The 13,401-nt window shown below is 37.1% G+C and overlaps 1 protein-coding gene across 13 annotated transcripts in view; it reads right to left on the bottom strand.

The window, feature by feature from the left end:
• The window catches only part of TM2D1 (TM2 domain containing 1), an 82,534-nt gene that overhangs the window by 37,282 nt on the left and 31,851 nt on the right, over positions 1-13,401 (bottom strand). For all 13 annotated transcript variants that reach the window (XR_010321402.1, XR_010321404.1, XM_064282063.1 and 10 more), the window contains one exon: positions 6,635-6,726. Coding sequence is in view for 11 of the 13 variants with exons in the window: in XM_064282063.1 (XP_064138133.1) it covers positions 6,635-6,726 (92 nt within the window). In the remaining 2 variants the exon portion in view is untranslated. The remainder of the gene's footprint in view (positions 1-6,634; positions 6,727-13,401) is intronic.

Consider the following 13,401-nt stretch of genomic DNA (forward strand, 5'->3'; position numbering starts at 1 on the left):
TACACTATTCTCTGCCTGAACTCCTCCTCTGCCCTCTGCTCTTTCCTTGCTAACTCCCAATCACCTTTTAAAACTTAGCTTAGATGTTCTCACTTCTGGAAAACTTTCTCTGATATCCCCAAGATGAATTCGCTGTTATTCCTAGATGCTGGAGAAGCATCCTGCCCTTAATTCTCAGAATAGCACATATCCCATACATGATTTATTATATATTTATTTGTCTGTCTCCCCCTAACCTTCTGTGAGCCAACTAAAGTCAGGGCTGTCTCATTCTCACAGCTAATATAATACCTCGTATAAAATACGCACTCAATTTGACTACCGAAGGGAAAAAATTACATCAACAGGAAACCACCTTATTTGTAAACAAACACTAATCAACTTGAATAACACAAAGCAGCACACATTCTATACAGCCTCTATCAAAACCAACACCAACCATTATTCTTGTGGGTTTTATTGTTTTGAGCATCAATACTAGTTTTTGAAAAGTAGAGATTTGTGAACTACTAAAAGTAGACTTTTTTTTTCTTTTTAATAAAAAAGTATTAATCTCTTTGTACAGACCCCATTTACTAACTTCTTATTGTGGAAAAGAGAATCAGCTACAGATTCAAAAAAAAAAAAAAAATTAAAGTTCCCAAAACAATGTTACTAATTCTCATGGATTGAACTATGTATCCCAAACATGTGTGTCAACTAGGCTAGGCCATGATTCTCAGTATTGTGTAGCTGTCCTCCATTTTGTGATCTGATGTAATTTTCCTATGTTTTATAAATCCTAATCTCTGCCTGTGGTTAATGAGGCAAGATTAGGTTATGTTAAAAAGGATTAGGGTGGGATGCAACACCCTTACTCAGGTCATAGCCCAGATCCCATGTAAGGAGAGGTTTCCCTGAGGTGTGGCCTGCAAGAGATAAAAGGAGAGAGAAGCTAGCAGAGAGAAGGGACCTCATGCCACCAAAAAAAAAAAAAAAAAATACAGGGAGTGCATTCTTTGAACCCAGGGTCCCTGCACTGAGAAGCTCCTAGACCAAGGGAAAACTTACAACAGGGACTTCCCCCAGGACCAACAGAGACAGAAAACCTTCCCCTGGAGCTGGCACCCTCGGACTTGTAACTTCCTAGACTGTGAGAGAATAAATTTCTGATTGTTGAAGCCATCCACTTGTGGTATTTCTGTTACAGCAGCACTAGATAACTCAGACATTGATCAAGAAATACCCATTTTTATTCTGAACCACTATTATTATATTTTCTTTAAAAAAAAATTATACTGCCAAATGGCTAGATTAATAAGGCTCATATTTTGTGTGTACTTTATTTTATATCTGAGTAACTTAAACTTTACATTTTAAAAACACATTAATAGTAGGATTTATATAGGTATAAAATACAAAGAACGGATTAATTTTTTATATTTCTTGCTTCACTACAGGTTGGGTCTTGCAAACATTTTTCTGTCTGGATAACTGCTTAAAAGAATGAGGACTATTTAATATTGAGGCTGTTGTTCACCAAGCCACAAGTGTTCTGCAATAATTTTGTAATTATTTATTACTATTCCTATTGTGTCTATACCTGTATTAAGGAGAGCTTTCAAATCTTAGAAAAGTTGAACCTGCAAATCCCTCTATTTGTCCTACAATATATGAATATCATGGAAACCCTGGTGGCGTAGTGGTTAAGTGCTACAGGTGCTAACCCAAGGGTCGGCAGTTCAAATCCGCCAGGCGCTCCTTGGAAACTCTATGGGGCAGTTCTACTCTGTCCTATAGGGTCGCTATGAGTTGGAATCGACTTGACGGCACTGGGTTTGGTTTTTTTTTAGTTTTATATGGATATCGTATACCAGTTCAAACTGGTACCTTCAAACCTAAAGAGACTAATATAACCAAAGGTTTTTAAGATTTGGGCTTAAAAACACACAACACTTTTGTTATTCTCACAATAAAAAAATTTTACTTTTTAAAATGAATACCACTAGGAAAAAGGGGTATCTTTCCTGTTAACTGCCTCCTCCAAAAGAGCTATTATCTTTGAGAATCCATAATCTTTCAATACTACAGATGGGCAAACAAAATATGCTAATTATTATATATCAAAAAAACACATGTTAACACAGAGTTAAAACACAAAAACAGAATATTATTAGAATGAGATTTTACAATGAAAAAAAGCTTCCAGATAGAACAGCATTAGTATATTAAGGAATAAATCAATTAAAGGAAATAAATAAATACATATGTGTGTGCATATACATGTTTTATATAGTAGGTACGTGCTAAAAAGGAATTTGAAATATCTAGAAAGGAAATTTTTCTAAAAGCAATTTTTAGATCTTATCGAATTTTATTCACCCTACACTCCTTCCCCTGCTTTCCCTTGTTTAATCGAGAAGGAGAATCGGTATAATGAAGTATTACATTAAACACAAAATTCCTGAAACACAGTAAGTTGCACACCTGCATGATTTACATTATTTATACTGTTCTTATGAAATTCCAATGACTAAAAACACTATTAAGGAAATAAACATAAAAAAAGCTGTATACAAATACTACCACTGCTTTTCATAAACATGAAGAAAAACTTTAAAAGTTATTAGAAAAACGGAATTTTTGACCCTATCTGTGACTACTTCAAACATTACATTATCCAGTTCAAATTTTTTTAATGACAGTAATCATTTTAATTGAAAATATCAAAATTTCTTAACCTTGACTTCTTAGCAGAATTTAAAAATTAAATTAAAAACCCTTTTTGAATTTTAATTAACAGTGTAATTTTTACATATTGGACTAGTTTAGCTGATAAAACATACTAAAATTCTTAATACTAAAGTAGTTTAAATGCAAGTAAGGTGTTCAAAAAAAAATATCTGAATGCTTAGAAAGATAAGAGGATTTTCAATTAAAGTTAACATAATTAACATGTCCCCAAAGCTCCTCTTACTCCAGGAGTCCACTAAAACACAGCAAAGGGATTTTTAAAAAGCCATAAACCCAATAAAGAGAATGGAAGATAAGACAATAGGAACAAAAATTTGGAAGCTATAAAGCAGATGGATAAGAGGTAACAGAATTCACAACTCTGAGAAAACTGAATCCGAAATCATTAGTCAAAATATTTGTTGAATTAATGAACACCTCAAGGTTGCTGTAGGAATAAAATATGTAAAAGTTTTCTTTTTTAATTTACACTGAAGCATAAAGCCAAATATGAAAAAATTAAATGTGTAAATTTGTGAAACCTCAACCTCAAACCAAAAGATTCTCTTTGACCCATGCTGATAACAGATTGGAGAAGCAGTGTCAGGGAATGGTAGCTCCTGGCAGGAAACTAACATTTATAACCAGAGCCACTACACCTTTACAGGTTTTCATTACCTAGAGTTTTATTTTGCAGGGGAAAAAAATGCACCAACATATTATCACGTGCTACAGTAAGTCAAAAACATTAACTTTATATAACATGACAGCCCATCTGGCACACATCTCTGGTAAACAAGATAAAAAGTCTCTCACTAAGTAAATATTTAAAAAATATCTACGTGGTGTCCGGGGTCTTAAATGCTAGCAAGCAGCCATCTAAGATGCATCAATTGGTCTCAACCCACCTGGAGCAAAGGAGACTGAAGAACACCAAATACACAAGGTAATTAACAGCCACATAAAACAGAGACTACATCAGCCTGAGACCAGAAGAACTAGATGGTGCCTGGCTCCAACCAATGACTGCCCTGACAGGGAACACAACAGACCTGAGGGAGCAGGAGAGCAGGGGGATGCAGACCCCAAATTCTTGTAAAAAGACCAGACTTAATGGTCTGGCTGAGACTAGAAGGACCCCAGTGGTCATGGTCCCCAGACCTTCCATTAGCCCAAGACAGGTACCATTCCCAAAGCCAACTCTTCAGACAGGGATTGGACTGGACAATGGAATAGAAAATGATGCTGGTGAAGAATGAGCTTCTTGGATCAAGTAGACACATGGCACTATGTTGGCATCTCCTGTCTGGAGGTGGGATGAGAGGGCCAGAGGGGTCAGAAGCTGGCAGAATGGACAGGAAAAGAGAGAGTGGAGGGAAGGAGTGTGCTGTCCCATTAGGGGAAGGGCAATTAGGAGTATATAGCAAGGTGTATACAAATTTTTGTATGAGAGACTGACTTGATTTGTTAACTTTCACTTAAAGCACAACAAAAAATTTAAAAAAAAACTACTATTCATCACTGAATAAACTGTCCTAAATAATAATGTTTCTCCCTCCCCTCCCAACCTTTTAAAAACTTTTAAAAAATCAGAAATCTTTCTAAAAATTATATATGGTCCTGTTGGCTTAAAGAGAACATACAAGAAAAGGCAAGGACTAAGTCGGAAAGCTTAGGATGTATTCTACCCATCACCAAGCTATGTTACATTCTCATTATGAACTTAGTTTCCCCTTCCTTCCTCCCTCCCTCCTTTCCTTCCTCCCTCCCTCCCTCCCACCCACCCATCCATTATCTGAAAAGAGTTTCAGAACTCTGTACTTTCTGTGCAATTTTTTTGTATACCTAAAACTGCTCTAAAAAATAAAGTGTATTTAAAAAAAACAAAATTGTGTCAGACTATATCATTTTCATTTTGGCAGCTCAGAGGCCTTTTGAGCATACTATGGGTTTGGCTCTGTTATGGTTGCTATAATGAATAGCATGAAAGTGCAGTAACACTATCATTCGTATCAGGACTGTGGCATCAACCTTTCAGCTTACTCTGCCACCAGCCTTTCTCCATTCTAAGTCATTTTCCACAATTCCTCAATGTTATCTTCTTGAAATATAAATCTGACCATGACATTCCTCTGCTTAAAAACTCTCGTGTAAAGGGTTAGGCCTAAATTCCATGGAAAGACAGTCAAACTCTTTCACATCTGACCACTGCCTCCCTGTCCAGACAGCTTCATTTCCTAAGATTGTCCTCCCTATAAAAGAAACAAACAAAGAAACAAACCCTTTACCATTGAGTTGATTCTGACTCATAGTGACCCCATGTACTACACAGTAGAAGTGCTCCATAGGATTTTCTTGGCTGCAATCTTTACAGAACCAGACCCCCAGGCCTTTCTTCGGCAACACGGCTGGGTAGGTTCAAACAGCCAACCTTTAAGTTAGTAGCTGAGCACAAACCATTTGGGCTACCTAGCGGCCAAATTTTTATCCACTATTCTTTCAACACACACACATTCTCTTTCTTCATACTCCTGTGCCTTTGTACATGCTGTTCCCTGGAACAATCTCTTCATCCTTCAAAATCTAGCTCAAATGTTGTCTGATCTGAGAAGTCCTCCCTCACAACCCCAGAGAGACTGAATTAGTCCCTTTTCTGTGTTCTCGTACCACTTAGTTATGCTTCCGTTATAGTGCTAGGCCATAAACTGGCCTAGCAACATATTTTATTTCATATTTATTTTCTTCTTAGCCAATGTGCACAGTGATCTTCATGATCATTTTCACATTAGTCATTAATATGTAATTTAGTTACTTATTTAGCATGCAGTAAACATTAAAGAAACCGTTGATTGAATAAATCAGTATACATATTTGACATTACAACATTGAGTTCCAGGTAAGGCTGTCAGAAGCACACCTCCCACCAACCCCGAGTGAAGATTCCTTTTGGATTCCTGGGGTGGGTAGCAATATGGGAGAAATAAGGTTAGCTGTCTCCTAGCTAGAAAGGAGAGGATCTATAAACTTTAAATTTGCTCAGTGAGGGCTAATACAGAGGCAGGGGATTACAGTAAATAAAGCATGATCTCTGGAACCAGAAAATGTGGGTTCAAATTCAGGTCACTAGCTGAGTGTCCTTGGGTAAATCTCTTAATCTCGTGACCATTTCCCTATCCCATAAAACAAGCATAACAACACATATGTCACAGAATAAAGCAAGGCCTCTAGGGTGAGTAAATCACTTAACTTCTTCAGTGACAATTTCCCTACCTATTAAAGAGGATGATAAAACTCAGTTGTAAGGTCTAAATAAGGTTAGGCATGTGAAGGTATTGTTTAAACAAAGGCTATAGCTAAATGTAAATAGTTTTTATAATCATTAGTAACTGTGGTAAATGTGAAGATTACAGCTAGGAGGAAGGTATGTGGGAGTGATGCTAAAGGGATAAAATCCAGGTTCCCACACCTGCTCGTCCTGGCAGTCATAGTTCCAATCCCAGCTTGTCCTGAAAATAGTAGTTTCTATTCACAAGGTTACAATGATAGAGGTTCAGGTAGAAAAAAACATTAATTTTGAAGGGATATACATTTATTCATAAAATATTTGAGTACCCACTATGTGCCTAGCACTAGCAATAACAGCTCAAGATTATTATCTTAAGTGAATGCCTACCTACATGGAGTATGTTTTCATATAAGTAAAAATCTAGGAAAGCAAAGTCAGTATTTCTTACCGAAGTTGAATTGTAGAGCTAACTACTACCTCTGTACTCACAGAAGAATGTCAGCCATTCGACCCCAGTTACATAGAACTTCTAAATGTTAATAATATGCAGAGATCTAATCTGTAAGAATACACACATTTACCTGGAACACAAGTTTTACAAGGATTTTTTTTTTCTTTTAATAAAAAAATACTCACCCAAGGCTGGGTACCCAAGGTAAAATCGATCTGCTCCCAACCATCCAAGAAAAAGAGACAGAGCAACTGCCACTTTGTATGAATATCCATTTCTGTACAAAATTAAAACCTGAGTGTCAAAGTCATAAATTTCCAACATGTGAACATTTTAGAAAACAAAATAGTTAATTATTATTTATTTGTTTATTCATTCATTCATTCGATTAATGTTTTTTAGGTGCCTACTATGTGTCAGGCACTGTTCTAGACTCTCGGGATATATTAACGAACAAAAGAGACAAAGATCCCTGCCTTTGTGGAGTTTATAATCTAGATGAGGCAAGCAATAAACATAAACATATTAAAAAAAGTAAATCACTTCCTATGTTAGTAAGTCATAAGCTAAGGAAAAAACAAAAAATGAAGCAGGTTGTACAGGAGATCCAGAGTATCAGCGGAAGAGATAAGGGACAGGTTGTGATTTTAAATGGGTGGTAAGGGTAGGCCTCATTGAGGTGATATCTGAGCAAAGAAATAAGATGAGTTAGTTATGCCTAGCCACTGAGGGAAGAGTGTCCCAATCAAAAGAAAAAGCAATGCAAAGGCAGCGTAACTGGTACTATTGCTGTTGTTGTTAGGTGCCATTGAGTTGGTTCTGACTCATAGCAACCCTATGTACAACTGAACAAAACACTGTGTAGTCCTGTACCATCCTCACAATTGTTGCTATATTTAAGGCCATTGTTGTAGTCACTGTGTCAATCCACCTCATAGAGGGTCTTCTACCTTTTTGCTGGCCCCCTACTTTACCAAGCATGATGGTCCCTCTTGATATCATGTCCAAAGTATGTGAGATGAAATCTCGTCATCCTCACTTTCAAGGAGCATTCTGGCTGTACTTCTTCCAAGACAGATTTGTTCATTCTGGCATTCCACGGTATATTCAATATTCCTCATCATCACCATAACTCAAAGGCATCAATTCTTCTTTGGTCTTCCTTATTCACTGTCTAGCTTTCACACGCATATGAGGTAATTGAAAATATAATGGCTTGAGTCAGGCTCACCTTAGTCCTCTAAGTGACATCTTTGCTTTTTAGCACTTTAAAGAGGTCTTTTGCAGCAGATTTGCCCAACGCAATACGTTGTTTGATTTCTTGACTGCTGCTTCCATGGATGTTGACTATGAATTCAAGTAAAATGAAATTCTTGAAAACTTTAATCTTTTCTCTTCTTCATGATGTTGCTTATTGGTCCAGTTGTGAGGATTTTTGTTTTCTTTATGTTGAGATGTAATCCATACTGAAGGCTGTAGTCTTTGATCCTCATTAATAAGTACTTCAAGTCCTCTTCACTTTCAGCAAGCATATCATCCAGCTTCTAGGATTATTTGCTCAGCATATATACTGAATAAATATGGTGAAAGCATACAACCCTGACCCCTACCTTTCTTGATTTTAAACCACAGAGTATCCCCTTGTTCTGTTTGAACAACTGCCTCTTGGTCTATATACAGGTTCCTCATGGAATTCCCATTCTTCACAATGTTGTCCATAATTTCTTATGATCCACACAGTCAAATGTCTTTGCATAGTCAATAAAACACAGTAAACACTTTTCTGATATTTCCTACTTTCAGCCAAGATCTATCTGACACCAACTGTGATATCCCTGGTTCCATGTCCTCTTCTGAAACCAGCCTGAATTTCTGGCAGTTCCCTGTTGATGTACTGCTGCAGCCGCTTTTGAGTGATTTTCGCAAAAGTTTACTTATGTGTGATATTAATGATATTGTTCCATAATTTCCACATTCTGCTGGATCACCTTTCTTTGGAATAGGTACAAATATAGATCTCTCCCAGTGAATTGGCCAGGCAGCTGTCTTCCAAATTCCTTGGCATAGATGAGTGAACACTTCAGTGTTGCATCTATTTGTTGAAACATCTCAGTTGGTATTCTGTCAATTCCTGGAGCTTTGTTTTTCACTAATATCTTCAGTGCGGCTTAGACTTCTTCCTTCAACACCATTGGTTCTTGATCACATGTTACCTCCTGAAATGGCTGGACATCGACCAGTTCTTTTTCGCACAGTGACTATGCCTATTCCCACCACTTTTTTTGATGGTCCCTGCGTCATTCAATATTTTGCCCATAGAATCCTTCAATATTGCAACTTGAGGCTGAATCTTTTCTTCAGTTCTTTCAGCTTGAGAAATGCCACTATGTTCTTCCCTTTTGGTTTTCTAACTCCAAGTCTTTGCATATTTTGTTATAATGCTTTACTTTGTCTTCTCGAACTACCCTTTGAAATCTTCTGTTCAGCTCTTCATCGTTTCTTCCATTTGTTTCAGCTATTCCATGTTCAGGAGGCATATTTGAGAACTATTCAGGAGGCAAGTGTAGTAGGTGAAGGGAAGACGATTAGGAGATGAGGTTGGAGAGGTAACAGAGAGAAAGAAGGGCAGATTATGCAGAGGAAAAGCTAAGGCTTTTAAGTGGACAGAAATGTGAAGCTATTGCATAATTTTAAGTAGAGGTATGATATGAATTGATTTAGACTTTAAAAGAATCACTCTGACTCTTGCACTGAAAATAGACAATTTGTCAGCTATTGCCACAATAATGCTATGTAACAAATATCCCAAAACTTTGTGGCTTAGAACAATATTTATTCTCACACTTGTAGATTACAGAATAGCTCATTTAGGCCAGCTTTGGCTAAGAGATTCTGCTTCAGGTTGAGGTTTGGCTGAGCTTGAATCTAGGCTGCATATTCAGTTCAAGTCAGCTCCACGTAAGTATTTCTAGGGCCCAGGCTAAAGAAGCACAGCTACTTGGAGCAAGTTCTTTTCAGGTCACATCATTAAAGTACAAGAAGAAAGCCAAAGCCCACAAACACATTTAAGCTTTTACTTGTGTTTGTCTCACACCTGTTAACAGCATATAGGCCAAATTAAGTCACATGGTCATGTCCAAATCAATGGAGTAGGGAGGTATACACTGCCCAGTCGGTGGGAGGAAGAGATAAATTACTGCCAAACAAATTCAAACTACCACAGGGGACAAGAGAGTTAGGAGGCTATTATAACAACCCAGGTGAGAAATAGTAGTGGCTTGGTCCAGAGTAATAGCAAAGGAAGTAGTGAGAGGTGATCAGATTCTGGATATATTCTGAAGTACAGCCAACTGAATTTCCCGATATATTAGACATAGGGTATGAAAAAGAGAAAGGAGTAAGAATAATGCTAAACTCTTTAGCTGAAGCAACTAGAAGGATGAAGCTAGCATCGACTGAGTTGGGGCAGGCTAAGGGTAGGTTAGATCTTGAAAGGAAGACTGGGATTTCAGTTTTGGACTTGTTGAGTTTGAGATGCTTATTAGACATCCATACAGAGTTGTTGACAACTTTGGAGTTAGGGAGAGAGTTCTGGGCTAGGGATATAAATTAGGGAGTTATAGACATAGTGATAGTATCTAAAGCCACAAGATTGCCATGTGAGGCTAGATAGAAAAAAAGAAAAGATCTAAGGACTGAGCCCTGAGGTATTCCAATATTAAGAGGACAGGGAGAAGGAAGAAATCAGAAAGGAGACTAAGAAGAAGGTAATGGTAAGGAAGAAGTAAAATTAGAAGAGTGTAGTATCCTGGAAATCAAGTGAAGACAATGCAGAGTGACCGTGTCCAATGTGGTTGATGGATAATGGCTGAGAGCTTACAACTAAGTTTAACCAAGAGGAGATTACTGACGACCTCAACAAGAGCAATTTTGGTGATGTGGTGAGGACAAAAAGATAGAACAGAGTAGATTTAAGAAAGAATGGGAGGAGATGAATTAAAGAAAAGAAGTATTAGACAACTCTTTCAAGCAGCTTTGTTGCAAAGATGAGTAAAAAAATAGTTAGGCAAAGTTACCATTCTAAAGTCAAATTTGATCACGTTAGTCCCTGCTTACAATCTTTTAATACTTTTGCATTGTACTTACAAATAAGATGTTTGGAGGGATTTGGGAGCCCTGGTGGCACAGTGGTCAAGGGCTCAGCTGCTAACCAAAAGGTTGGCAGTTCAAATCCACCAGCCACTTCTTGGAAACCCTATGCAGCAGTTCTACTCTGTCCTATAGGGTCACTACGAGTCAGAATCGACTCCACGGCAATGGGTTTTTTGGTTTGGGGGGATTTGGTGGAAGTAGCAAATGGCCCAGAGATAAGAAAGAGCTTGGAACCTACAATAAATGATTAATAAACTGAAACATAGGCCAGAGATACTGTTTTTGTGTCTAATATTATAAGGATGTCATAATTTATGCAGAGTGGTGCCCCATTTACCTTGAAGCAGGGCAGCAGACTGGATGTAGAGAAATAACTTAGGGGGCTTTATAGAAACTCAGGCTCTAATCTGATGGACAGAAACAGTGGGAGAGAGGACCAAATTGGGAAATATTAAAAAAGTAGAGGAAACCAGAATAAACATGGGGAATGAAAGAAAAGGAGAAGCCAAGAATGATTCTAAAATTTCTGGCTTACAAAACTGGGTGGGAACAAGAATGAACCTTGAAAACGCGCTGAATGAAGTAAGTCAATAACAAATGGAAAAATTTCATATGATCTTACTTATATATCTAGAATAGGGAAATGTATAGAAACCAAAGCTTATTAGTGGTTACCAAGAGCAGGAAGGAGAGGGAATGGGGGTGGGGGAGAGCTTATTTAGGAAGCACTGAGTTTCTTTCATGGTGATGGAAAATTTGGCAAGGGAGATGTTGGTAATGGTGTGGCACAACATGACTAAGGTAACAGGTGTCACTAAATTATACATGTGAAAACCACTGAATTGGCAAATGTGTTATATACATATTTACAACAATTGAAAGAAAAAAAACAGATGCCATTCACTAAGATAACAGAGAAAATGATTTGAAGGAAAAAATGATGGATTCAGTTTTGGACCTTAAAATATATAAAGACTGTGAGAGAAACCAAACTGGTAGATGCATGAGAAAGTGAAAACAACCAAGGATATAGTCTTGGGGATATCAAGAGTTAAGGAACAAGCAAAGCAATAGGAATCAAGGGAAATACAGGAGTGTTACATGTTTATCAGTCCAGGAAAGAAAGTATTTTGAGAAGAGAATAGCCAAATGCTTTAGAAAGATGAAGACATGCACTGTAAATATCCATTTAATTATAGTAACTTATAACAAAGATCACTGGTAAATCTCAGTATAACCAAAACCCACACATACTGCACTCAACAAAGAAATTCATGAAAGGTAAGTATTACAGAAGCAACTCTTTCAAGAATCCTGGCTGGAGAGGGGAATGAAATTAGAAAAGCAATTATCTACAAAATCAGTCTGATGAATAATCTGAAAATTAGTGTGGAGGAGACCATCTAGTTACTCATCAAACCATCTCAATTTTTCTTCTGGAATACAGCTAGACTACATTCCCCAGCCCATCTTGCAGTTAAGTGCGGCCATGGCCAAGTTTTGCCCAATGGAATAAAGATAGAAGCGATGTATGCCATTTCCATGTCTGGCCCAAGAAATCTTCCTGTAAGAGGTTTTCCCACCTGCTGCTGAATGGAAAGGACTCCAAGGAATAGAGGAAGGAAAGCCACCCAATGAAAAGAGCAGGTTCCTGCAAGACTGTACGGAGTAACTATCATCCTATCACCCTATCCTGACTCCTGAATCAAGCCAAATTAAACTGTGATATATGTGAGAAATAACTTATGTTAAGTCACTAAAATTCTGGAGACATCTGTTATTGCAGTTAGCTTACTCAAATAAATAAGTGGGTGCCTTGGTAATCAGATATGGTTACCAGGCCACAATTTCCAAAGAATGCATTATAGGATGGCCATACTTGCAATATTAAAGATGGAGTTTTAATTAAGTATTAATATTATATACAATTTGAAAAAGAATATACTAACAGGAGTAGAAGGATAATATGTAAACTGGAAAGGGGACACCCAAAGAATAATCATTTGTCAGTGGATCTTTATTCAGTAGTGTTTATAGGAGACTAGATCACTGGCCAGCAGCTGGCCCTTTGGTGGCCATGCACTGAATATCCTGATAAAGGAAAAGGATATATCAGGTCATCTTAGTTTTGTGACTCTTCCCATTAAAATTATCCATGAGTCTAATTCCCCTTGTTCTGATTCAACTCGTATCAAGCAAATTCTACTCTGGAATTGTAGATTTCAAAATAGAAGGAGAAAAAGCTGACCAGTAGACAGGGAGTATCTGGTTTCCTTGATGGTTATATTTCTTATCATAATTGACATCAATGTCTTATAAGCATGATTATGATTAGTACAATTCAGTAGCACTAAGCTTAATCTACCCTGAGACAGTGTAAGAAAAATCAGAGTTACCTTGGAAATTAAGTAACAGACAATTGAACTGCAGTGACCCAACAAATGCAATATGAACCTATAAAGGTCCAACCTGAATGGCTAGCTATTCTCAACACATGATTTTCTTAAATGTTATATTATGACCTCTGGTATCTTGGACCAGCACTTAATTATTACTTGTAGTTTGGAATATTGAAGGTAGAAATATCAATCCATAAATTTAAAAATTAACCAAATCATCTAAGTACTTTGAAAATAATTCCTTTTAACAATTTTTACTTTACTAATGAGAAATCTTGGACCCAAAAAGCTTAAGTGATTGGTTTAGGATTACACAGCAAGATACAATCTAAAATCCCTCACTAACTCAATTAAGTAGCATCCAAAAAAAAAAAAAAAAAAAAAGGACTCTAAGAGCTCTT

Source organism: Loxodonta africana, chromosome 3, assembly GCF_030014295.1.
Source record: "Loxodonta africana isolate mLoxAfr1 chromosome 3, mLoxAfr1.hap2, whole genome shotgun sequence".
NCBI lineage: Eukaryota > Metazoa > Chordata > Mammalia > Proboscidea > Elephantidae > Loxodonta > Loxodonta africana.